Source organism: Pseudorca crassidens, chromosome 3 (assembly GCF_039906515.1).
Source record: "Pseudorca crassidens isolate mPseCra1 chromosome 3, mPseCra1.hap1, whole genome shotgun sequence".
Taxonomy (NCBI): Eukaryota; Metazoa; Chordata; class Mammalia; order Artiodactyla; family Delphinidae; genus Pseudorca; species Pseudorca crassidens.
In genome coordinates this window covers 57,328,441-57,354,039 of record NC_090298.1, presented here as the reverse complement: position 1 = coordinate 57,354,039, position 25,599 = coordinate 57,328,441, and the positions used below count along the sequence as shown (strand labels likewise).

At 39.0% G+C, this 25,599-nt stretch overlaps 1 protein-coding gene across 1 annotated transcript in view; it reads right to left on the bottom strand.

Moving 5' to 3' along the window:
* The window catches only part of FCHO2 (FCH and mu domain containing endocytic adaptor 2), a 116,128-nt gene extending 98,956 nt beyond the window's left edge, over positions 1–17,172 (bottom strand). The window contains exons 1-2 of the mRNA XM_067730972.1: positions 17,048–17,172; positions 1,405–1,496 (exon numbers count right to left, since the gene is read on the bottom strand). Coding sequence (XP_067587073.1) covers positions 1,405–1,496; positions 17,048–17,080 — 125 coding nt within the window. The 5' untranslated portion in view covers positions 17,081–17,172. The remainder of the gene's footprint in view (positions 1–1,404; positions 1,497–17,047) is intronic.
* Between the last annotated feature and the right edge of the window lie 8,427 nt (positions 17,173–25,599).

The window sequence follows — 25,599 nt, the reverse complement described above, 5'->3', positions numbered from 1 at the left end:
AATAAAGTAGGGAAGGGGGAGTGAAAGGAGGTGTCTCACTGCCCACAGAATCATTAAGGGGTCAGATTCTGAGCAAAGGAGGGATGACCCGGGAGTCCTGGACTTCTTAACTGACATAAATAGGGCTAAAAAGCATAATTACCACTGCTCTGTTGGTCTCAAGGTAGATAATTATAGTAGTGATGTAAGTATTGGGGGAGAAGGAGGCTAGGGGATGTGCCGGGAGATGCAGAGTACTAGAGTCTCTCCTTTTACTTTTACTATTGGCTAGTGATGAAAAGTGAGCCAGTGAGGGACAACTTTATCCATAGCACTTAGGGCTTTATGGTCCCCCTTTTAACTCCAGTAGAAAGATGGAAGTCAAAGAGGATTTGTCTAACATGGAATAGTTTGTTCCCCAATTCCTACCAGCTGACAAACTCCATGAAGCAGAAGCTGCCTCTTTAACCCCAAAATCCAGACAAGTGCCTGGCACACAGCAGACATGGGATATATATTGAAAAAATAAATGAATGAAGTACTGTATCTAAAGGCAAAGTATCCCTATGTTAGCAACGTAAAGATTTTAAATGTGTTCACATAAAAATTACCAAGTGGGTCCAGCCACAAAATAGCCTTAATCAAATCAAATTATACTGATTTTATCATATATTAACGCATATATGTGGAATCTAGAAAAAACTGTACAGATGAACTGCTTTGCAAGGCAGAAACAGAGACACAGATGTAGAGAACAAACATATGGACACCAAGGAGGGAAAGCAGGGTGGTGGTGGTGCAATGAATTGGGAGATTAGGACTGACATATATACACTAATATATATAAAATAATAACTAATAAGAGCTTGCTGTATAAAAAAATAGAATTCAAAAAAAAATTATACTGATTTTAATAGGTGGTAATTGACTATTGTATTCTAAGAGTAATAAAAAATTATGTTTCTAAATTTACACAATTTAAAAACATGTACTTAGGACTCTTTAAATATAAAAGTTATAATAATACATAATTAAACTACAAGTTCAGAAAACAGTCTTTTCAAATTATTTGAAAAGTTTGTTTAGCGACATATTTGTTTAGAGAAATGGTAATATCTTATCCTACAAAATTCCTCAGTTTTTCTACTGTATCACCTTGCTAGCATATTCAATGAAAAATATATAGATAATATTTTCAAGCAGTGATTTGCAAATCAGGAGTTTATCAACGCCACTGACAGCCACTATTTAGTCCTCAGTGTGTAGATGACAGAGAACCACTACTTTAAAGTATAACTATAGTATACTTTTTAAAAGTGTAACTGATTACTTTTATCTAAATCCAACTAAAATTTTCTCAATTATTTATATTCTGAAATTTATCTTGATAATGAATTGTTAAATGACTTATTAAAAAATACATACCTTTCTCTTACAAAATCTGCTAGTTCTTTTGTCGATATCTGTCCATATTTCATATTATGGTAAAGGACATCAAAGCCACTATTTTTTTCCCCCTAAAATTTAAGAAGATTTTTAGTTTAACAAAGAGATCAAAATGACTTAAGAATAACTAACATGCAATTCTAATGCTCAAATGAGCTGTTTTTCCTTAATTTAACCATTGTTGCTCTAACTGTATAACTTTAAACTGTATCAAAGGAATACTGTATGCTTTGATACAGTTTACAATATATTATATACACATATACACACAATACACACATAATACATTCTATAATTACTCATAAAGATATATTAATGAAATTCATCTGAATTTTTAATAAATAAATGCAGCATAATTTAGAAAAGATAAACATGGACCTTTTAAAATACATTACCAAATCCCATGTCAATTCCTTTAACCTGCATTGAGAGATTCCTGATTATTTAACTCAGAGTCTGTACTTTAAAATAACTGAATCTTGACTTCTGAGTCAAGACAGAATTTACTAATCACATAAGCACTAAATACCACAAAACACTTTATAATCACTAATCTAAGTCTTTCAATAAACTTAAACAACTTGAGATGTGAGAAAGGAGATAAAATTTTAATAAAAGAGCAGTAACAGTCTATTGGCTAGTCCTCAACTAATGGGAAATTAACACAACTAGACTACTACACAACCCTAGAAAATCCTAATGCCATTTAATCCAATATAAAGCTAAATTAGCAAGTCATAACACAGAAAATATCAGAAATATCAATTTTATACGTGAAATGAAAGACTATTTATAAACTAAGCTCAACAACTCTTTTTACAGTTAGCAGTTTTTATTTTTCTTCAGTGACGATAATGAAGAATTGAATATATTTGTTGGAAATAGAAAGCAATGCCGTAAGCAAGTGTTATGCAAACTGAAACTTAATTTTCCACAGTCCACCAAAAACAGGAAACATATTATAGGAACTTCCCGCTAAGGTGAAGTGATCCCTAATAAACCTGTCAGCTAATATAGCAAGTAATTAGACTGTTATACATACAATGAATTAAAACATCATATTTGTAATAATACAAATAATATCCCTAGCATTTGAACATCCATTTCCATTTATCAAGAATATAAAATAGGGCTTCCCCGGTGGCGCAGTGGTTGAGAATCCGCCTGCCAATGCAGGGGACACGGGTTCGATCCCGGGTCCAGGAAGATCCCACATGCCGCAGAGCAACTAAGCTCGTGTGCCACAACTACTGAGCCTGTGCTCTAGAGCCCGTGAGCCACAACTACTGAGCCCGCATGCTGCAACTACTGAAGCCCACGCGCCTAGAGCCCGTGCTCCACAATGAGAGAAGCCACTGCAATGAGAAGCCCGTGCACCGCAACGAAGAGTAGACCCTGCTCGCCGCAACTAGAGAAAGTCCGCGCGCAGCAACAAAGACCCAACACAGCCAAAAATAAATAAATTTTAAAAAAAAAGAATATAAAATAAAACTACAGTCTCCTATAAATCTAAACACATCCATTTGGCTTCTACAATTTTTCATGTTTAAAATTAAGAAAAAATCTGTGATCTAACTTTAGTTATTTACTTTCTCTGGGTTTTTCATGCAAATTTATTCCAGTCAAAATAATATTTTCTGAAATAACGATTAATACTAGTCTATAGCAAGCAAAAATAACATCATCATGCAGATTAGTAAATTTATAGACAAAATAATCAAGGGCCTGAATCCTCCAAGGGATCCATTCCATTACTTGAATATAATAAAGAAACTACAAATAATTAAACTATCCACCAACTCCCATAACATAGTCATGAACCCTGAAAAAAACAAATCTGAAATCTAAAACTATAAAATCCAAAGCCTGGAGCTCTCAGTCCCCAAAGTTCTCCCCTGACAACTACCAGTCTTCATTTGCACATAATTCTAACAAGTCAGGTTACCTGGGTTCCCAATGTGTATTATGCATATTCATCATGCATATTCAAATTAAAAATGAGCTGGTACTGAAGGGCTATTCACACAAGCACACCGATAGAAGAAATAATATTTACCATCTCTCTTTTTAAAAGAAAACAAGAAAACTTGGAGATCATCTAGTAACTGGGGCAATAAGGTCCTGAGCATTTTGTTTCACTGTTACAGTACTGTAAACATTAATCAATCAAGGAAAGGTTAAAAAAAGGGGGGGGGGGGAATTCCCTGGCGGTCCAGTGGTTAGGACTCCACGTTTCCACTGCAAGGGGCCCAGGCTGGATCCCTGGTAGGAGAACTAAGATCCCGCAAGCCACGCAACCACAGCCAAAAAACAATGGTTAAATTACATTCAGAAATCTAGGTTCTTATTAAGAAGTTCTCAAAAAGTAAGCTCTTTATTTGGGAAGTTCAGATATGCAAATAGCATATTACTTGAAATTACCAAGAGAGGAAATGAGATTTATTAATTTCTTTACCATTCAATATAACAATATTATTACAGTAACAGTAATATAATATACCTTAGGAAACAGTACTAGCTATTCCATCCCTCAGGTCTTCACTTGGAAAGAGAAGGAAAAATACCAATGAGGATGTGAAGCTGAAAAGGTCTGCTTCAAGAGGCACTAACGACTACCCATAAACACGCTGCATGATTACAAATCCATGTGTCATTTCTTCCTATTTGGGTATTCATCCATTTACTGAGTTCTAAAAAATGTAATACGCCTGATTCTAGGCACTGTTTTCTTAATTTCATAAATCTATTAACACAAACATTTATTGATCATTAACTTTTTCTCTGGCACAAACTAAACAAAAATTGTAATACTTCAAATAGCTCTCTCTCTCCACATACACACACACACACACACACACACACACACACAAATATACATGTATCTTTAAAAAGAAAAAACTTCAAAGTCAAATACCAAGAACCCAGGCCTATTGTCACCTTGTCAAAAACTTACTTTACAGCTTTTCATAAGAGATGACAGTGTATTAAATACACACATATACATACATACATACATATGTCAAAATACATACATATGTCAAAAAATACAGTAGGAGACAAGTGGCTTCAGTGTCTTCACCTGAAAAAAAAAATGGAAATTCTGGGGAAATGGGGAAGACCACTCTTGAAACTGGCAATCGTAACTCATATTTCTGTCACCATCTGCGATTACCCAGGTTTTTTTAACTAAAAGTACCCCCATGTAGGTTCTATTAATTTTTTAATAGCCATCAATGTTTTTAGTCTAATTCAAAGACAAGTAAAATAACAGTAAATATTTCTGAATTACATATCCATTTTATCACCCTTGACCTTGAAGTGGATATGTTCCTATCATTTTCTCTTTTTTTAATTTAATTTTTATTTTATATTGGGGTATAGTTGATTTACACTGTTGTGTTAGTTTCAGGTGTACAGAAAAGTGGTTCAGTTATACATATAACTATACCCATTCTTTTTCAGATTCTTTTCCTGTATAGATTATTTCGGAATATTGAGTAGAGTTCTCTGGGCTATACAGTAGGTCCTTGTTGATTATCTATTTTATATATAGTAGTGTGTGTATGTTAATCCCAAACTCCTAATTTATCCCCCCCACACACACACCTTTCCCCTTTGGTAACCACAAGTTTATCATTTTCGACACAAAAAATTTTTTTTCTTAACATATTCTGTTAACTCAAGCAAGCAGAACTTGCTTTTTCTTGGCTAACTAAAATACACAAATGTACAAGTAAGTTGATGACAGAGTTTTATTATCAAAAAGAATTTTAGCTAAAGATGTTTTCTGGTCTTCAATATTTTACTAAAACTGTAAATGTGCACACCCTTTAATCCAGCAATTCCACTTTTAGAAATCTATACCACAAAAACACACATACAAAGATAAATGTGGAAAAATATGCACTGCAGTACTGTTTATAATTGTGAAAAAACAGAACTCAGAAACATCCATTAACATTACTGGTTAAACAAATGATAGTATATCCTACAATGAAATACATATAGTGTTTTTTAACTGCAGTAAAAAAAAATTGCAGTACATTTTTAAGTATTAATTTCTTAAATCTGCCCAGATATACATAATATCAGTGAGAAAAAGAGCAAGTTGTAATTATTCATAAAAGCCAAAAATAATCTAATGTTGGGAGCAACCTAAATGTCCCAAACTGATGAATGGAGAAACAAAATGAGGTAGAGCCACACAATGGAATACAAACCAGCAATAAACAGGAAAAAACACTGACACATATGACTTTATGGATTAACCTCATAAAAACTTTACTAACTGAAAGAAGCCAGACACAAGAGACCGTATATTGTATGATTCCATTTATACGAAATGTTCAGAACAGGCAAATCTATAGAGAAAGAAAGTGGATTAGTGGCCACCTAGAGCTGAGGGTAGAAAAGAGCATTAACTGTCTGTCAATGGACATGAGGGATCTAATTATTGGGAGGATGATCATGTTCCAAAATTAATGATTGCTGCACCACTCGGTAAAGTTACTAAAAATCAACGAATTGTACACTTAAATTGGGTAGATTTTATGATATGTAAAATGTGCTTCAATAAATTTTGTTTTAAAGCATGGTATGAAACAGTATACGTAAAATTTCATTTCCATTGAAAAAATAACAGGTTGCATATATGCATACAAACAGAATCTGAAGGCATATACAGCAAACTATTAACAGCAAATTATCTCTGGAAAATGGAATAATTTCATTTCAGAGCATAGGTTAACTTTCTAATAAAAAAAATAATAAACAGGTCAAGTCTTTAATACAGGAGTAACAGAGCTAAAAACTATACTGACAAGCAGTTGTAAAATGCTATTTTCTCCCAAGTACACTACAACTGTTGATATAAAATCTTGATTATCAACGGCCAATATTTTTTCTTCTACTGATCAAATTTTTATTCTTTTTTTTTTTTGGCAGTACGCGGGCCTCGCACTGTTGTGGCCTCTCCCGTTGAGGAGCACAGGCTCCCGACACGCAGGCTCAGCAGCCATGGCTCACGGGTCTAGCCACTCCGCGGCATGTGGGATCTTCCCGGACCAGGGCACGAACCCGTGTCCCCTGCATCGGCAGGCGGACTCTCAAACCACTGCGCCACCAGGGAAGCCGTATTCTTTTTAATAACAATTTTATTGAGATATAATTCACACACCATACAATTTGGCCATTTAAAGTGTACAAGGCAAAACATGTTAGCATATTTACAGACTTGTGCCACCATCACTGCAGTCAATTTTAGAACACCAAAAAGAAATCCAAACCTGAATAGCTAGATTTTTAAGAGTAGGTATTTACTCATCAGTGATGAGCTTATTTTCAGCTAGCTTATTCATTAATCAACATGTAAGAAATTACGTATGTCCACAAAAAAATCAGTACACTAATGTTTATAGCAGCATTATTCATAATAAAGGTGAAAACAACCCAAATGTCCATCAACTAACAAATGGATAAGCAATGTGATATACCCATGCACTGGAATTTACTCAGCCATAAAAGAAATGAAACATTCGGGTTCGAGCCTGGTCCAAGAAGATCTCACATGCCGCGGAGCAACTAAGCCCGTGTGCCACAACTACTGAGCCTGCGCTCTAGAGCCCGCGTGCCACAACTACTGAAGCCCGCGCGCCTAGAGCCCGTGCTCCGCAACGAGAAACCACTGCAATGAGAAGCCAGCGCACCACAACGAAGAGTAGCCCCTGCTCACCGCAACTAGAGAAAGCCCGCGCGCAGCAATGAAGACCCAACGCAGCCAAAAATAAAATAAATTTATAAAAAAGAAAACAAAAAATGAAATATTGATACATGCTATAATATTGATGAACCTTGAAAACATTATGCTAAGAGAAAGAAGCCAGTCACAAAAGACCATATACTATATGATTCCCCTCATATTCAAGTCCAGAATAGAGAAATCTATAGAAACAGAAAGTAGATTAGTGTATTGCTTGAGGTGGGGTGAAGGTGAGACATGGGGTGATAAAAGGTACGGGATTTCTTTTTGAGGTAATGAAAATTTTTGAGGTAATTTAAGACTGACTGTGATGATGGTTTCCACGTATCTGTGAACATTACCAAAACCACTAAACTATACACTTTAAATGATGAACTGTATGGTTCACAAAATATATTTCAATAAAGTTGTCAAAAAAGTTAAATAAATAATATTTTTAATCAATAAATTCTAGCAGGGAAATTTTCAGTATTAACTGACAAAAACAGCTACTAACACCACTGCTGACCCAAGGAGGACAATTACAATGAAGGTTTACACCAAGACAGGATCTTTTCTCTGCCAATCTCAAGGCACTTTGCAAACAGGTAGCATTTCCATACAAAGCTTCCCGAATGTGACTTGAGCTAAATAAAATCTTGTTATAATCCAATATAAACAGGTGTAAAAATCTTTTTAATAATTCCTAATATGAAGTGGAAAAAAAAAGTTTTATCATCCTTTAAAGATGGAAATCCAGAATCATACAGGTCCTTTAAGAGAACACAAACTTAGTACCTTTGTGTCCCCTAAATACTCTAATTGAAGTAAGATGACTGCAATTAACAGTTTGATGTATATCAGTCCAGATTCCTTTTTGCATACATATAGAAATATTTTACTGCTTAATATGAAAATGAGATCATGTTATGCATATTGTTTTGCATCTAAATTATCAATTAAAGTGAAATTTAGCTGAAAAGATAACTAAGTTATAAGTAAGGTCACCAAGTCACTAATAATGTACAGATTTTTTTCTGGTCTAATATAGAGTCGACAAGTGAGATATCCTTGAAATTTCAAGTTAAAAAGTTTAAGTCATCAAATCTATTTTGGTAACTCAAAACATCTTTTTCTGGTTGATCTTATAACTTTATACTTTAAAAAAATTTTAATAGACATAAAATACGATCAAAATATTTCCACTTGAAGAAAAAAATGCACTCCTCTATTAACAATGCTATGAAATTCCTATTTTAAAGAAAATGGAACTGTTAACATATCTGGGTTTTAGAGAGCCACAGAAAGTAATAGTGTAAAAGCACAAAACTATAAATCCCATAGATTTTAATTAAGGCTTTGAAACTTCTCCTTCAAAGACCTTTTAAGAGCAACAGTAAAACCAACACTAAAATTAAAAACATGGATATTCTTCACTTTTGATAAGTCCGAGAACTAGAAAAACAGGCAAAAGATTAAGTGTGTACACTGTATAATCAGGCTATTCATTAAAACGTTGATTTTACCTCGTTTCCTTTTTAATCAAAAAAAATTTTTTTTGGAAGGAGAAAAGAAGGGTCAGGAGGTACTATCATGTGAATAGCAGTAACATGCCTAAGCTTCCTCTCAACTCTAAACTGCCTCAAAAATAAATAAATAAATATCATCATTTCCTACCTCTCTACATTTTCCTTTTACTCTAGCTCTTACTGACATTTATTAGGTAACCTTGGACAAGTCACTGTAAAATATACCATTAATATGTGTTTGATGTAATCTCACTTTATCCTGCCTTCTCTGAAAAAACATGATGAAACATTTAACTAATTCTGGAGATATTTTTTTGCTTTGAAGAATGGCCCCTCTAGTGAAGAATCTTCTAGACATTTTGATAGGAATTCAACAAATATGCAATGACAGCCCTCCAGGTCTATTTCTGCCTTGAAAACTGCTAGGAAGAAAAGAATAAAATACATGCACACAGTTTTTCTACAGGCAAACAGGACATTCAACCACAAGTTATAATCTCTTCTAATCAATGTTCTATTTATGTATTAAAATTTTCACACAAGATCACTAAAACTATTCTTCAGAACTCTTGGCAAGATATTGCTAAAGCAGAAAACAGTGATTAAAACCTAGAATGAACATTGCTCAGCAGTCGGAACAAAGGTGACTCAAACACATCTGTCGACTGAGTGAAGGAAACAAATATTATTACTTAAAAAAAATCATTTTCTCACCCCTCAAATACTCCTCCCTAATCTTTTAAATTACAACTCAGCTCTTCCAATTAGTTAAACCCTTCAAGCCATCTAAAAAGATACCATATAGACACAACAAAAATAGCAGAAGCAAATAGTTTTGAGCTAATTTTTTATCTTGCAAATTTTCTGTAATATTCTGTAAATAAATGTAGTTTTCATTACTTTCAAAATGAAAAATAAAATAAAACAACAATTTCAGCTTTCTCAAAAACTTTTCAATCTATGCTTGGAAAGACACACAAGGCTACCTTCTTAATCTGACATTCTGTTCACCTTAACACTTAAATCTCCAGTCCTCATAATTCATAAATGGAAAATAACAAAAACTGCAAGTAACCTAAATGTCCAAAAGGGGAATGCTATAAAAAAATTACATCTTATCCATTCCATGAAACCTATACTGAAAATATTTTCAGAGAATACTTAATCACATGAGAAAAATGTTTTGATGTTAATATCATTTGAAATTACCAAGATACAGAACTATATAGTAGAACCTGTTTTGAATTTTACACTTCCAAAGAAAATCTTAGAGGACAGAGTAAAAGGCTTTAGGTAATTTTTATTTTCTTATGTGTTTTAACGAGCACATAATAAGTTATAAATAAAAAAGGAAAACATCTTCACTGGCTGTTATTTCAACCAACTAAAAACTAACACTTCTTATTTAAGGCCCCAGCACCACCAATTTGCTTTACTTACATCATACCTTCCTATCTTATCCCTAAAGTCAAACAAACATGCTTGTCATATCTTCCATAATTTTACTCCTGCAATTCCACTAAGGAGCATGTGCCTGATGGAAATGAGGGAATTGTGTACCTCAACTTCATCACACAGTTCACTAATCACTTCCCAATTTAATCCTCTCTGCCTCTGGCCATTCCAGCAACATTCTCTAGCCTCTTTACCAATAGACAGACAGCTGACCCTTGAGCAACATAGGTTTGAACTGCGCAGGTCCACTTACACGTGGATTTTTTCCAACAGTAAATACTACAGTACTACTTGAATCCGCAGATGTGGAATCGCAGTTATGGGGGAACCACGGATAGGAAGGGCCAACTATAATAACTGTAAGTTATACTCTGATCTTCAACTGCACAGGGGTCAGCACCCCTAACCCTCACATTGTTCAAGGGTCAACTGTAATTACAGGTCTCCATTACTGTTTTGCTTTTGTTTTCCCTCACATCTGACCAATTTTTGCTTATCTCTCTGGACCAGATTCCTACTAAAATTCTTCCAATTCAAATATCTTTTCATTTTTCCACACTAGATAAATTGAAAGCCAAGCCTTTATTCCTTTTTCTGTATGTCTCCATGCCATTATATTTGTATACAGACTTCTTAGGGTGCTTCTGTTAATTGTTTGAGAATTATAAAATCAAGATGTGGATAATCTCAGGAGATATCCCGTGACTCAAAAAACTCCTTCCAAAATATGTGTGTGTATATGTGTATAAAATATGTATTTCCGGAGGCCTCCCTGGTGGCGCAGTGGTTGAGAGTCCGCCTGCCGGTGCAGGGGACACGGGTTCATGCCCTGGTCCGGGAAGATCCCACATGCTAGGCCCGTGAGCCATGGCCGCTGAGCCTGCGCGTCCGGAGCCTGTGCTCCGCAACGGGAGAGACCACAACAGTGAGAGGCCCGCGTACCGCAAAAAAATATATACATATATATGTATTTCCAAAGGGCTTATGGTAATCAAAAGTGCAGGATGACACAAAGCATACTCTTCTCCCATGCGTTTGCCAAAATAATTTAAGTAGCTCTGAAAGGATTAGAACCTTTAGGATTTCGTCTGTAGGGCTGGAAAAGAACCCAGACAGCAAATTTTTATCACTCCATATCAGTCCTCTAAAATCCTTCCCCTAAATTAAACTTATGCACACTAAATCAGCATCAATTTCTCAATTTCAATGATTAAGGCAAAAACAAACAAAAGCACCCTTCCACCGCCCCCCCCCAAAAAAACCTAACAGCGTGACAATAACATTTAGTTCCATCTAAAATACTATAATTTTCGGCTTCCCTGGTGGCACAGTGGTTAAGAATCCACCTGTCAATGCAGAGGACACAGGTTCAAGCCCTGGTCTGGGAAGATCCCATATGCCGCGGAGCAACTAAGCCTGTGTGCCACAACTACTGAGCCTGCGCTCTAGAGCCTGCGAGCCACAACTACTGAGCCCACGAGCCACAACTACTGAAGCCCGCGTGCCTGGAGCCCATGCTCCGCAACAAGAGAAGCCACCGCGATGAGAAGCCTGCACACCGCAACGAAGAGTAGCCCCCGCTCACCACAACTAGAGAAAGCCTGAGTACAGCAACAAAGACCCAATGCAGTCAAAAATAAAATTTTAAAATAAAGAAGTAAATTAAACACTATAGTTTTATAATATCTACCTGTCAAGTCTATTTGAACCAAGTTAGATGAACCTGTAGTTTGAATTTTCATAGCTTGTTGCAGTTGAAAATAGTTTGGGCATGGCTAACTGGCTTACAGTTATACAAAACATGTATGTTATTTGCTTGTATATACAGAGGTTATTTCTGGAAAGCTACATAAGAAATTGGTAACAGTGATTACCTTTTGAGAGATCTTGATGGGTGGATAAAAGGGAGATTTTATACTACATTCCCTTTTGTACCTTTTAAATACTAAACCACGTAAATTTTGCAAATTTGTTAATTACTGTATATATGTAAATATACAAACCTACACACTTTAAAAATTTTAGTATATCATCTGATGGGATCAGATCCTAAGCAGGTACCCCAAACTACAATATTTGGAAATTTCAAGTAATAAAAAGTCTATATTCTGGGTTTCTATGGTTGCCTCAACTAATTTTTTAAAGATGTATATTTTAAAATTTTCATATGGATAAATAACCCCAAAGAATATGTGTGTGGGGGGGGGCTGTTAGTCTCTCATGTAGGATACTAAATTTTGACTAAATAACCAAGCAAAAATATAATAACGTTTTGCATTCCAAAGTCCTATTAATAGCAACTCCAGATTTTTAAAAACATTTTAATCCTCCCCGTTTATCCATGTAATGACAGATCAAATTTTGGATATACGGTATTATGCCTCTTATATAAGGGACTTGGGCATCATGTAGATTTTGGTATTGGTCCTGGAACCAATCTCCCAAGGATACCAAGAGAGAACTGTATAACCTAGTGCTCTGAATTTATTTAAAAGTAAAGCATGACAATACCAGTGAAATCAATAGATAAATGGTATGAGACTTCTGTACTGGTTAATCAGAAAAAAAAATTTTTTTAAAAAGAAATAAGGAAAAACTTCAGAACAAAAATACTGAAGATAATTATTCATTCATTCTTGATGTGCTGAATGGAGACCTTTGGAAAAAGTCACCTAACTAAAAATGTCACTTCATTACAATGTGATGTATGCTAAAGAATACCTGGTGTCTTTGGGGGAATACTTTATATCTTATATAGACTGGGATTACTATGTAAAATGAGGCTTATAAGGTATTTAAATCAGGTATGCTGTGCTCACTTGTTTTCTCCCCTTAAGTAATTATCGCTATGAAATCCATTCCTTAAAAAAAACTTTTTAACTCTTGAATTAAATAATTTGGACTTATATAAAAATATATAAAGCCATTTTAATCACTATACTGTAAGGCTGACATATATAATCAAGAGTATTATAAACTAGTACTTGACTCTTTGAGAAAGAAGCAGCAGATGGGGAAACTTCTTCAGTGCAATATTTGTCAATACCTTTTTGAAGTTAAATAATCTTTTGAAGGACTAACTGTTCTTATATATTAAAGGTAACTGTGGATTTCTGTTATCAACATTATTTTTGCTGTCCAATTTTAATAGAAAGAAAAACATTTTAAACTTGATTATCTTTGTGACACTATACTTTGTGGCAAAAACTGACTTATCAGCAACAAAACACCTGCTGTGTAGGAAGTTCGGGATATTTTTTTTTCTTCAAAGTATAGTATTAGGTAAAGGAATTTGTAATGTAGCATATAGTTTTACTTTAAGAAAGCTATAAAGAAACAGGCAGGATGTGCTGCTTTCAAAATAACTTGAAGAGAGTTTGAATGATTCAAATTTTCCTCTAATAAAATGCCACAACAAAAAGATCTGTCTTTTTATATGTAGGGAAAAAAACAATTAACAGCTTGTTTGGTTAGAAACCTAAAATTTTAAAGGTTCCCATTACCTCACTTTGACAAGTTTTATTTTGTTTTGACAGTGCCACTTTAAATATTAGGGGAGAAAAGTGAAATTAATATTACAAATTCTTTAAGAAATTTTTTATAAATGATTCAGAAATAGGTAAATTTTTAAGTTGTCTTAAATAGACAGCTAACAAATTCTGAGAAGTTATTTAGTTCCCAGGGTTTCCTAATTCATTTAGTCCTCCTTTGGAGCTTTTTAAGATCCAATTTAGAGCCTTCATCCCCAACCAGGAAGTAAAATAAAATGCAGTATATTTTAACTATTTGTACTCAATATTGGAAGTGAAGGCAAACACTAAAACACAAACTAGACTTGGGATTCTCTCTAGATTTCAGATAACCAAATTTATTTCCATGCCTCTACTAAGAGGGAAAACAAGGGGCACACAAAAACCTGCAAAAAATGTTCATAAAGCATTATTCATAAAATAGCCAAAACATCAAAAAAGGCTATGTTCAAAACTCAATGAACACAAAACAAAAGATAACCTTAAAATGTTAACGTGCAATTTTGAATTAAGTTAGCAAATTTCAAAAACACATTCATGCATCCAAAAATACAAAACAGGACTTCCCTGGTGGTGCAGTGGTTAAGAATCCACCTGCCAATGCAGGCGACACGGGTTCAAGCCCTGGTCCTGGAAGATCTCACATGCCACGGAACAACTAAGCCCATGTGCCACAACTACTGAGCCTGTGCTCTAGAGCCTGCGACCCACAACTACGGAGCCCATGTGCCACAACTACTGAAGTCTAGAGCCTGAGCACTGCAACAAAGAGTAGCTCCCACTCACCGCAACTAGAGAAAGCCCGCCTGCGGCAACTAAGACCCAACGCACCCATAAATTAATTTAAAAAAAAAATACAAAACACTCTAACAACACCAAATTTTAAGTAATCCTTATAGAAGTTTTACAAATTGCCATTGTAAAACCTGAAGTCTAAAATCAATAGGCTAAATATAAAATTCATATGGAAAATCAAGGGACCCAGGAGAGCCAAAATAATCTTGAAAAAGAAGAACAAAGTTGGAGCACTTGCACTTCCCCATTCCAAACTTACTACAAAGCTACAGTAATCGAAACAGTGTGGTATTAGCATAAGGATAGATGATGGGATACCAATGAAAATCCAGAAATAAACTCATACATCTATCGTCAACTGATTTTTGAAAGGAGTGCCAAAACTATCCAATGGAAAAAGAAGAGCCTTTTCAACAAATAGTGCTGGGACAACTAGACCCACAGGCAAAAAACGAAGCTGTACCTCTTCCAGCACCGTACACAAAAATTAACTTCAAATGGATCATAAGCCTAAATGTAAGAACTAAAACTATATATAAAATCCATAGAAATAACATAGAAGTAAACCTTTGTGATCCTGGGTTAGGAAAGACTTCTTAGATATGACAACAAAAGCATACGTGACAACAGAAAAATTAGACAAATTGGACTTCATCAAAATTTAAAACTTCTGTGCTTCAAATAATACCATCAAAAGAGTGAAAAAGACAACCCACAGAATGGGAGAAAATACTTACAAAATCATGTATTGTAAATCAAAACCACAATGAGATATTACTTCACACCCAACGCTACAATAAAAAAGATAACAAGTGTTGTCCAGCACGTGGAAAAACTGGAAACCTCAGACATTGCTAACGGGATTGTAAAATGGTGCAACCACTTTGGAAAATGTTTGGCCCTTCCTCAAAACATTCAACAGAGTTACCATATGACCCAGCAATCCCATTCCCAGAAGAAATTAAGACATATATCCACATAAAAACTTGTACAGAAATGTTCATAGCAGCATTATTCATGATAGCCAAAAAGCACAACCAACCAAATGTCTACCACTGATGTATGGATAAATACAATGTGAGATAGATAGATACAGAGACACACCCACACACCCACACATGCAATGGAACACTATTTGGCCATAAAATGGAATTAAGTACTGCATGCTACACCCTGGATGAACCTTGGAAACATGCTAAGTAAAAGAAGCCAGTCACAAAGGACCACATGTATGAACCCATTTATATGATTATGTCCAGAACAGACAAATCTACATAGGCAGAAATCTACAGATTAGTTGCCTAGGACTGAGGCAAAAAGGAAATGTAGAGTGATTGCTTATGAACACTGGTATTCATCCTGAGATGATGAAATTGTTCTAAAAGCGTGGTGACATTTGCACAATTCTATGAACAGACAAAAATCCTTGAATGGTTAACTTAAATGGGTGTATTATACGGCAGGTGAATTGTACCTCAATAAATCTCTTAAAAAAGGAAAAAAAAAACACCCTAACGTCTAGTATTTATGTCGATTGTGGAAAACAAGGAACATTCAAAACAAATAACTATGAACTGATTTCAATACTAAGTAGGACCATGCTTGAAACACTCAGAAATTAAGAACTTAAGACATACCTTATTCACTTTAAGAGTACCACTTTAAATATTTCTACGTCTTAACTAAAATGGAATTGTGGCACTCGCAACTGTCAAGCCATAAAATGGGATTCCTGAGATACCTGAGTACACATACTACTTTCATGTACATGGCTGAACTGTGCTTCCCATTACAGCAAACAATAACTGCAGAAAAACACTCCACAGGGAGACTGGGAACTCATTCTCAGAGAACCACCTAACGCTAATACTGAGTTAAAAGGAGGATGTGGAAAGAATGAGGAAGGGGAAGGAGCACGGAGAACAGGGAGACGTATCGGCGCATTTAAGCCCAAGGAATCCAGTTCCATTAAATTCAACTTTTAAACGCTTTGTGAACAGGCCCAGAGGCAAAGTCCTGGGCGCAGACCAACGAGCCGAGCTGCGAGGCCGAGAGGAAGTGCTGATCCAGCCCAAGCCCGCCCGGGAATTCGTGGGGAAATGGTGGGGGGCCAAAGGGCTAAGATGGGGGCTGCGGGGTGGGAATGAGGGGAGCCCCTCCGCCCGGCTCCAACCCGCACTCGCCGGCAGCGCGCAGCTGGGGGCGGCCGCGCCGCGGGCCCGTCGTCCGCGTCCGAGCCGCGGAGCGCGCCCGGCGCCCGGAGTCTCCGGCGGGGCCGGGTGCCGTCTCCCGCCCCATCCGGCGCTTTGTCCCAGCGCGGGCGGCGGGCGGCCCCTCGGCGTCCCCACCGCGGGCTGAGGGGCCGCGCTGACAGCCCCCGCCCCCCGCAAGGGCGGCAAGCCAGCGAATCGCCCGACGGGTTTCATCCAGGCGGGACGCAGCAGGCGGCGGTCGGAGGACGCCGGCCCTGCCCGCGGAGCCGCCGCCGCCGCCGCCCGAAGCGCACGCAGGCCGAGGTCAGGCGCAGAAACCCTCCGACTCCGAAACCCACACAATGTCCAACATCCTTCTCTTACCCAAAAATTCTCAACGAAATGCGCCATGACCATCCTGCCGCCGCCGCGCTGGGTTCCGCGTCCGCGCCCTCCCGCCGCTCCGTAAACACTGGCCCGGCCCCCACGGCGCCCCCGCCTTTCGCCGCCGCGGCTGCCGCCGCCGCCGCCGCCGCCGCCGCCGCCGCCGTCGCCTTCTTCCCAGAGGCCGGCCCGCACCCTCCAGGACGCATGCGCCACCTAGCGGCCGCCGCTGCGGAGCGAACACTCAAACGCCTAGGCTGGGTTGCGCATGCGCCTCGGGCCCCATTGCCGGGTCTTAGTCCGGTCCTTCCCCCTCCAGCGCGGGCTCGTCTGAGAAAGAGTATTTTCTTGGGAACGGTGGAGAACGCCGCACCGGAGCAGTCACCCGGGAGACTGTTCGCACCCTTCGCGGTGCGATGGGTACTGGCTGAGGGACGGAGCGAAGAGAGGGGCCGGCCAGGAACAGTGGAACCCACAGCCAGGCTGCCCCCTCTATTCCTCCTCGCCAAGACTCGCTTCCTGAGCTTTCGAGTATCTCGAAGGTTCCCAAAGTCGGTGCAAGCTGGAATGGGGGAAACTTGGCCTCTAGCCAACATGAGGAGACGCTGAGAAATGGTCAACAGGGTGCCTTTCCTTGATAGGGAATTAAGAACCAAAACAAAACTTTCCGAGGCCGGAAAAGGAGGAAACGCCCTGTCGCCTGAGAGCCCTGGGAGCTGCGCGAGACCCAGGCAGCAAGTCCTCGGCGGAGGCCGCTGACCTCTAGCACGCCCGGAGCAAACCAGCCGGGACTGCCGACAGCAGGAACGTGACCCGAAACCAACGAATTTCCCTAACTCAGCCAGTTTTGCCTTTTTTTGTTGTTGTTAAGTCTCTTGCAGGACTTGTTCATATAAATCCATGGTTCTCCTAGCAACTTGTACATTTTGGAAAAAGAAACAAGTTCAAACACGCCTCGGCATAACAGAGACACTAAATCCCCTTCCCACGCCTTACTTTCCAGAGGTTAAGGGGCAAAAATTAAACCAGATCATTTAGGTCCAAAATATGCAGTTCTTGAAGCCAAGACCGACAAATAGATTTAGTGTAGCTTAAACTGCCCATGCACATCACACCTCCTCGGGTCTTGTGACTTCAAACACGGTGAACACTGTACCACTGTTTCTTCATGGCAGATTATTTCCATCCTCAAAAGTAAAAACCAGACAGTGGGGCTTCCCTGGTGGCACAGTGGTTGACAGTCCGCCTGCCAATGCAGGGGACACGGGTTTGTGCCCCGGTCCGGGAAGATCCCACATGCCGCAGAGCGGCTGGGCCCGTGAGCCATGGCCGCTGAGCCTGTGCGTCTGGAGCCTGTGCTCCGCAACGGGAGAGGCCACAACAGTGAGAGGCCCGCGTACCGCAAAAAAAAAAAAAAAAAAAACCAGACAGTGCCTTTCACATGGATGAAGCTGTAAAGTGTTTGTTTAATAGGAATCATTGGATAATGGTATTGTGATTATATCTTTTTAAGAATATCTTTTAGGAATATATAGGCTGTAATAATACGACATCTAGGATTTGCTTTAAAATGAGTCATTGAGGGGCTTCCCTGGTGGCGCAGTGGTTGAGAGTCCGCCTGCCGATGCAGGGGACACGGGTTCGTGACCCGGGCCGGGAAGATCCCACATGCCGTGGAGCAGCTGGGCCCGTGAGCCGTGGCTGCTGAGCCTGCGCGTCTGGAGTCTGTGCTCCGCAACAGGAGAGGCCACAACAGTGAGAGGCCCGCCTACTGCCAAAAAAAAAAAAAAAAAGAGTCATTGAGGGAGGAGGAATGGGTAGGGGTAAAAATGAAACAAGATTGACCATGAATTGGTCATTCTAGGAGCTAGGCAATGGAAACGTGGTTCACAATATTACCATCTTTTTGGTATATGTCTGCTTTTTCCTTTCTTTAAAAAGTCTTCATAATGCTATCATTTACACTAGTTTTGGGGAAAGTCAAACTTAGAAATTTGCTACAATTGTCTAAGCCATTAGTCTAGCATTGTCTTTTTTTTTTTTAATTTATTTTTGGCTGCATTGGGTCTTCGTTGCTGCGTGTGGGCTTTCTCTAGTTGTGGTGAGCGGGGGCTACTCTTCCTTGTGGTGCACAGACTTCTCGTGGTGGCTTCTCTTGTTGCGGAGCACGGGCTCTAGGTGCGCCGGCTTCAGTAGTTGTGGCACACAGGCTCTAGAGCACAGGCTCAGTAGTTGTGGCACACGGGCTTAGTTGCTCCGCGGCATGTGGGATCTTCCCCGACCAGAGCTCGAACCCATGTCCCCTGCATTGGCAGGCGGATTCTTAACCTCTGTGCCACCAGGGAAGCCCCAGCACTATCTTTCTTGATGCTGAAGAAATTCTAAGAAAAATACAGCCATCTAGATCACCCGGCCGATGAGCTTGGCATTAAATTCCCAGCATCACTAAGCACTACTGCACTTAGACCTGGGCAGGAGAGGCCCCTATCCTGCACCCCATGCTTTAAAGGACCTTACAGATCACAAATACACACATTAATTTATTTTAAAAAACTCATGAGTGCCTCTGCTACAGATGCTGAACACTTGACGCATAACTATCAATACCCTCTCCCATGACCAACACTATTCAGGCTCCTAGGAAACATTTATCTCTTGCCTATATCTTCAAAACAAAAGGTGGAATCCCAAATGCAGTGAAAATTTGTGGCTGCTATAGCTGTCCGTATCAGAAATAGACTGCTTTGGAGTTCAGGCAGAATCTGAGCAGCAGAAGTGCTTAGATAAGAGAGAAGACAAATTGGTTAACTTACGAAGCCTTCCTCTCAGCTTGAGTGCAGTAAATTCTTGCATAACAAAATATATTTTTTTGCATAAGAAAATAGTGTCTAGCAGAGATTTTCCTTGTTTTAGTGTTGCAATTTGTGGTTCCAACACTGAAAGTTTTGCACAGTATTCAAATAGTTGCACAGGGTACACTGACTTCCATTTCGTACTCTTACCTCTGGTCCCATAAATATTAGACGCAGGCCTGCCATGAAGATAAATCTTCTGTATATTTCGGGTATTTACAAGGTTCGTCAGGGTCAAAACACCATACGCTGTAATTGCCTGGTATTTAAATTGTGGGACTTCATAGTAGTGATTAAGGTGACTAATCTTCAGACAAAATGGTGTAGTAGAAGAATGGGGATGGTATTAGCCACATTCTGACCTCTCAAGTGAGGTTTCCAAGCATGCAGAGTGTAGATAAGGCCCTACGCCAGTAGCCTCATTCATATGCCTTAAAGTATTTGTGCCCCAGATGCTTAGGCCTTGCTTATCCAAACACATACTGAAATTATTGAAAACGTACATAAGTAACAACAGTATTCCACTCACTCACTGTCTATAATACCTAGCACTTAATAGTCACTCAGTAACTGTTCAGTGCAAGAATGGATAAATGATTGAACCTATCAAAATGTCAGGGTGGATGGACTTTGGCTATTCAATAATTCCATTCTTCTCTTAATAACTCATATTTTTAATTGGTGCTAGATCTTATAAAAATGTCATTATTTAAGTTCTACTTGATTTAATTTTCTCACATTAAATATTTTCAAAAGAATTGGGGGGGGGGCTTGAGTATGCTTCTTAAAGGATAAGCTATCTTTTGTAATAAAAATAAAATAAAATTGAAATAATAATATTCAAGATTGTCTCTTGCAGGAGATCATCTGTTGGGAAGGGGCCCCTAAACAATTTGGCCTTCAATTTTTGGGTGACCCACACCTGCAAAGTCATCTTCCTCTTAGGAGCCCTCTCTAATTATACCTGCTATCCATATGCTGGCTTCCAGGGCATCCTCCTGGTACCCATTAAACTCTGGCTCAAGCAGTTATGTTATAGCCCCATTAAAAAGAAACAACAGGTCCAAAATGGAGTCATGGTACATTTCGTTAAGAATTTTGAGGTAACAGAAGGATTTTGGAAATTATGTGAGTTTTGGAGTCCAAGGGTTTCTGCGCTTGACCTCAGCCTGCGTGGGCTTTGGGCAGGGGTGGCCTCGACTTGCAGGTTCACAGCCCTTGTGGGGGGTTGGGGGCTCTCAGTATGGGGCTCCTTTGCTAGTTTAATCCTTTTCCCCAGTCCAAAGATCCATGAGAATTGTTGTTGGTTACCAGCTAGGATCATACTGAGTTGATTTAAAAACTGGACTGGGTCCAGTAAAAGCTACTGCTAATGGGGATCTTGGAAGCCAGAAAACCTAAAAAATTGGTGGGTATGGGTTGCACATTTAAAAGCTGTTACAGTACTTGCCACCTCAAGAAGACTTCTGTGATAGGATAAGTTGGTCATGGAATAGGTTGCTTTGATGCTAAGTCTCCCACCAGCCTCAAGGAAATTTCTGTGCAACAAGTTACACTGTGAAACACCCAACAATTTCGACAAGCATATCTCTCTTAGGTATAGTTTGGCTCCACAAAACCCAAAGGCCTAGTTAAAAGAAATGGCATCATCTATACCCAGAATTTGTTACCAAACCTGGCTTACTTGCCCAACTTGTAGCAAGCCAAATGCTGAGATGCCAAGGTTTGTAACAGAGAAAGTGTTTATTCAAAAGGCAGCCAAGAGAAGAGATAGGAGAACAAGTCTCAGATCCACCTCCCTGAAGGCAAGGGGCTCGAGATATTGATGGGATAAAGAATCAAGGTGGTCTTAGGTGTGGGGAAAGGAGATTGGAGGTAGGGAAAATGTGAGGTAACAAGCATTCTGGGCAGGTGTATCTGCGTTACATGCTTCTTCATGGGATACATACTCAAAAATGGACATGCTTAGCCTGATTTGAGGGTGGACTTTTCAGCCCTCTGACATCAAAAGGTCATTCATCAGATACCTGTGCAGACCCAGTTTTAGGATCAGTGGTCCCAACCAACTTTAGCCAGCCTGAACTGGACAAGAGCTGACTCCAAATTGCTAGAAAACAACTTAAGCCCCCATTATTATAGTGACCCATAGGTCAGAGGTGTTATCTAATGGTTAAAAAGTCTTGTAATATATTATCTAAGCTATGTGAAGCTTGGAGGGTATGCAATTAATGAAAGAAAGAAAAACAAGCAAGCAAGCAAGCTTAATCAGTAAAGGCAGGTTACAAGCAGAAGAGTTTTTAACAAGCTGTTCCCTTATCTGCTGTTCTATAAGACACACTTGGGGATTTCTGTTAAGACATCGGCTTCTGTTAACCCTGTGGGGCATGGTTTCAAGTTGAATGTGCTACCTTCTGGAACACCTACTTATTTTATGTCTGAAAACTGTAGTCCCAAAGCTATAAATACCTACAAAATTGGCAAAATCTTACTAAAGACAACCTAGAATTTTGTCTCCCAAATATTTGACTTGGTAACCATCAAGTTGGGGGTCCCAAAATATGGCTGGACAGAGATGTGGGTTGCACCCCACTTGCAGCTAGATATGGCTGGAGAAAAATGCAGGTTAAACTCTGTCTATGGCTGAGGTCCTACCAAACTGTTGCTCTCAGGGGAATTACAATCTAGAATTACAATGGGCACTGTGAAGAATATTCTAATCGGATAAGATCATTTAAAAAGTATACTTAAAAGTAAGAGTTCCACATATATATGGAATCTAAAAAGAAATGGTTCTGATAAACCTAGAGGCAGGACAGGAATAAAGACACAAGTGTAGAGAATGGACTTGAGGACAAGGGGAGTGGGAAGGGTAAGCTGGGACAAAGTGAGAGAGTGGCACTGACATATATACACTACCAAATGTAAAATAGATAGCTAGCGGGAAGCAGCTGCATGGCACAGGGAGATCAGCTTGGTGCTTTGAGACCACCTAGAGGGGTGGGATAAGGAAGGTGGGAGGGAGATGCAAGAGGGAGGGGATATGGGGATATATGTATGCATATAGTTGATTCATTTTGTTATACAGCAGAAACTAACACAACACTGTAAAGCAATTATACTCCAATAAAGATGTTAAAAAAAAAAAAAGTAAGAGTTCCCATATCAAACAAACAGAATGGGATACCTATTTTAATTGGTATGCGGAAGCCTCCAAACGACTTTAAAATTCCAAAAACAGCTTCATTAAAAGGTTTGCTGTAAAAAAAAAAAAAAAAAAAAAAAGATTTGCTGTAAAAGACTAGTGAAATAGTAAAGCTATATGAGGTACCTAAAACAAAAGACTGTAGGATTGACATAACTCCTACTCTCCCCTCTATACTCCTTTGAGTACTCAATCTAGTAATCCTCTGTCTGAATTGTTTTTCCATTCTGAAAAGGCTACATGACCATACGCAAAAGTCTGCCAAGTTAATGACCTGAAAAACACCCCTATATCTACTTTCAAAGGAGGGCCCTCATTTGAGAACTTCCCAAAGTTGTCTGGGACTCTGAGGGATTTTTCTGGTAAATTGCTATGTTATTTCCATAATCATCAAAGGGAAAACTGAAAATAAAATTAATGGAAAACCTTGCCAAATTCTGGTAAATACTGGAGCCTGCAGATGGAATCCTGGGAAAACTGACAAAAGTGGGCAAAGGATGAGAATTCTTCCCAGAGTCAGCTCTCCTTGGATCTCAGCCTGTGGTCCCAACTGAGAAAGGAAAATAAAATATCATGTTATCCCCTTCTTTCCAAAACCAGACACAGTGGTTATTGATCCTTTCTCTCCCAATGACAACTGTTGCCTTCTTTTTTGTCATTATCTAAGTCTTTCTTTCTTTTGGCCATCTTTGGGAGTAGCTCTAAGATCTTGGGAAGGTAATATCTCCTGCACCTTCTTTGGGAATGCCTCCTAAAACCAAAGGATTGTTCATTACTGCCAGAAATATTTACTGTTGTCCCAGCTGAAACCTGACAAGATATCTGAAAAAAACTGAATTCTTCTTGTTTCCTCAAATATCTGACTACAATTCTCCAAAGTAACATTTTCAATTTTTGTCCACCCTTCTAATTTGGCATTCCTAAGAGCAAAGACTGCCCTCGAATTTCTCTAGAAGAGACTATACTAGGCCTTCTTCACTACCCAAATGGCAGCCAAACATCAAGGATTTGGGCTTTGGATATACATCTCGAAGCTGAAAAAGACTCCTCCTGCCATCTGCTCCTGTATAAATGCTGGAGACCTTCAAATCAAATTGACTAAGAAAAGAAGTAGCTGGCATTGATCTAGACTGCTTCCACTCAAGATGCCAGATCAAGATTTCGTATTTTAACTAAACATGAAACCTTCTCTCCTTTCCTTTACAATGGCATTGGCCTGGAAAGATAATGACATCACCCATATCTCCCAGGCCATTGCTAAGGGGGCAGGTGACCTCTGGAATTTAGAACAACTTTTTATTTCAGGCTAGGAGAAAACCTAACTGACCCTTGGGTTGAACAGAAAAATGTAGCACTCCCTGCAAATGAGTCCATTAACAGTACCACCTTAGTGGAAGTGGTTTGTGCCCCCATAGGATTTATCTCTTTCTGTGGGGATTATCATTCTCCTTGAGCCTGTGAACACCTAGAAGGCTGGCACATAACCAGGCCTCTTAGTTAGGTTATCTAACTGTGCCTCTGTCTACAAACAAACTTAGACCTCGTCGGTCAACTTCCCTGAATTTACATTATCAAGTTTGAAAGGACTTACCAGGAGGCATTCATGATTCCAGATTTACTTCTTTGGGCAGGGCTCTACTTCCCTAGTTAGGAGTGAATACGAATGAGGCTATAATCAGGAAACTCTCCTTAACTCTTGAAAATATTGCAGTCTGCTGAAAAAGCAATAGCTGTGCAAGACAGACCCTTAGACAACCTGGCCAAAGTTGTTCTTTTATTTCTTTTAATACTTATTTGTTTATTTATTTATTTTTGGCTGCACTGGGTCTTAGTTGTGGCATGCAGACTTCTTAGTTGCAGCATACATGTGGGATCTAGTTCTCTGACCAGGCATCGAACCCTGGCCCCCTGCATTGGGAGCATGGAGTCTTACGCACTGGACCACCAGGGAAGTCCCCAAAGTTGTTCTTGATAACAGGATAGCCCTTGATTATCCTTTAGGTGAACAAGGAGGTGTCTCTGCCACCACCACCTGCTGCATCTGGACTCATAATTCTGGGGAAGTTGAAACTCAGTTACACAAGATCACTGAACAAGCTGTTTGGCTTTAAAAGGTGACCCCATCAAGGGGTCTTTCTCTGACTTACTTGATTTTGATTGGTTTAGGTCTTGGGGGCCATGGCTCCAAAGTACACTCTAGATATTGGGGATGATCTTGCCTATAATAATCATGACAATCTCTGTGGTGCATTGTATTCTATCAAGAGCTTTAAATGCATGTTCACAGCTGCTAACTACCAAGCAAATGATCTCCATGTGAATGATCTCCCTCAAGCTGGAACATGGAAAAAGAAATAAAGGGAGTGACCAACAAAAAATGTGAGCCTGAAATGCAACCTGTGAATACCACACAAGATTCAGCAAAAAACAGGGTCAATGAAAGCTGCAACAACTATAGAGTGGTGGGTGAGAGTGGCGCTAATGCCTTACATTTTGGT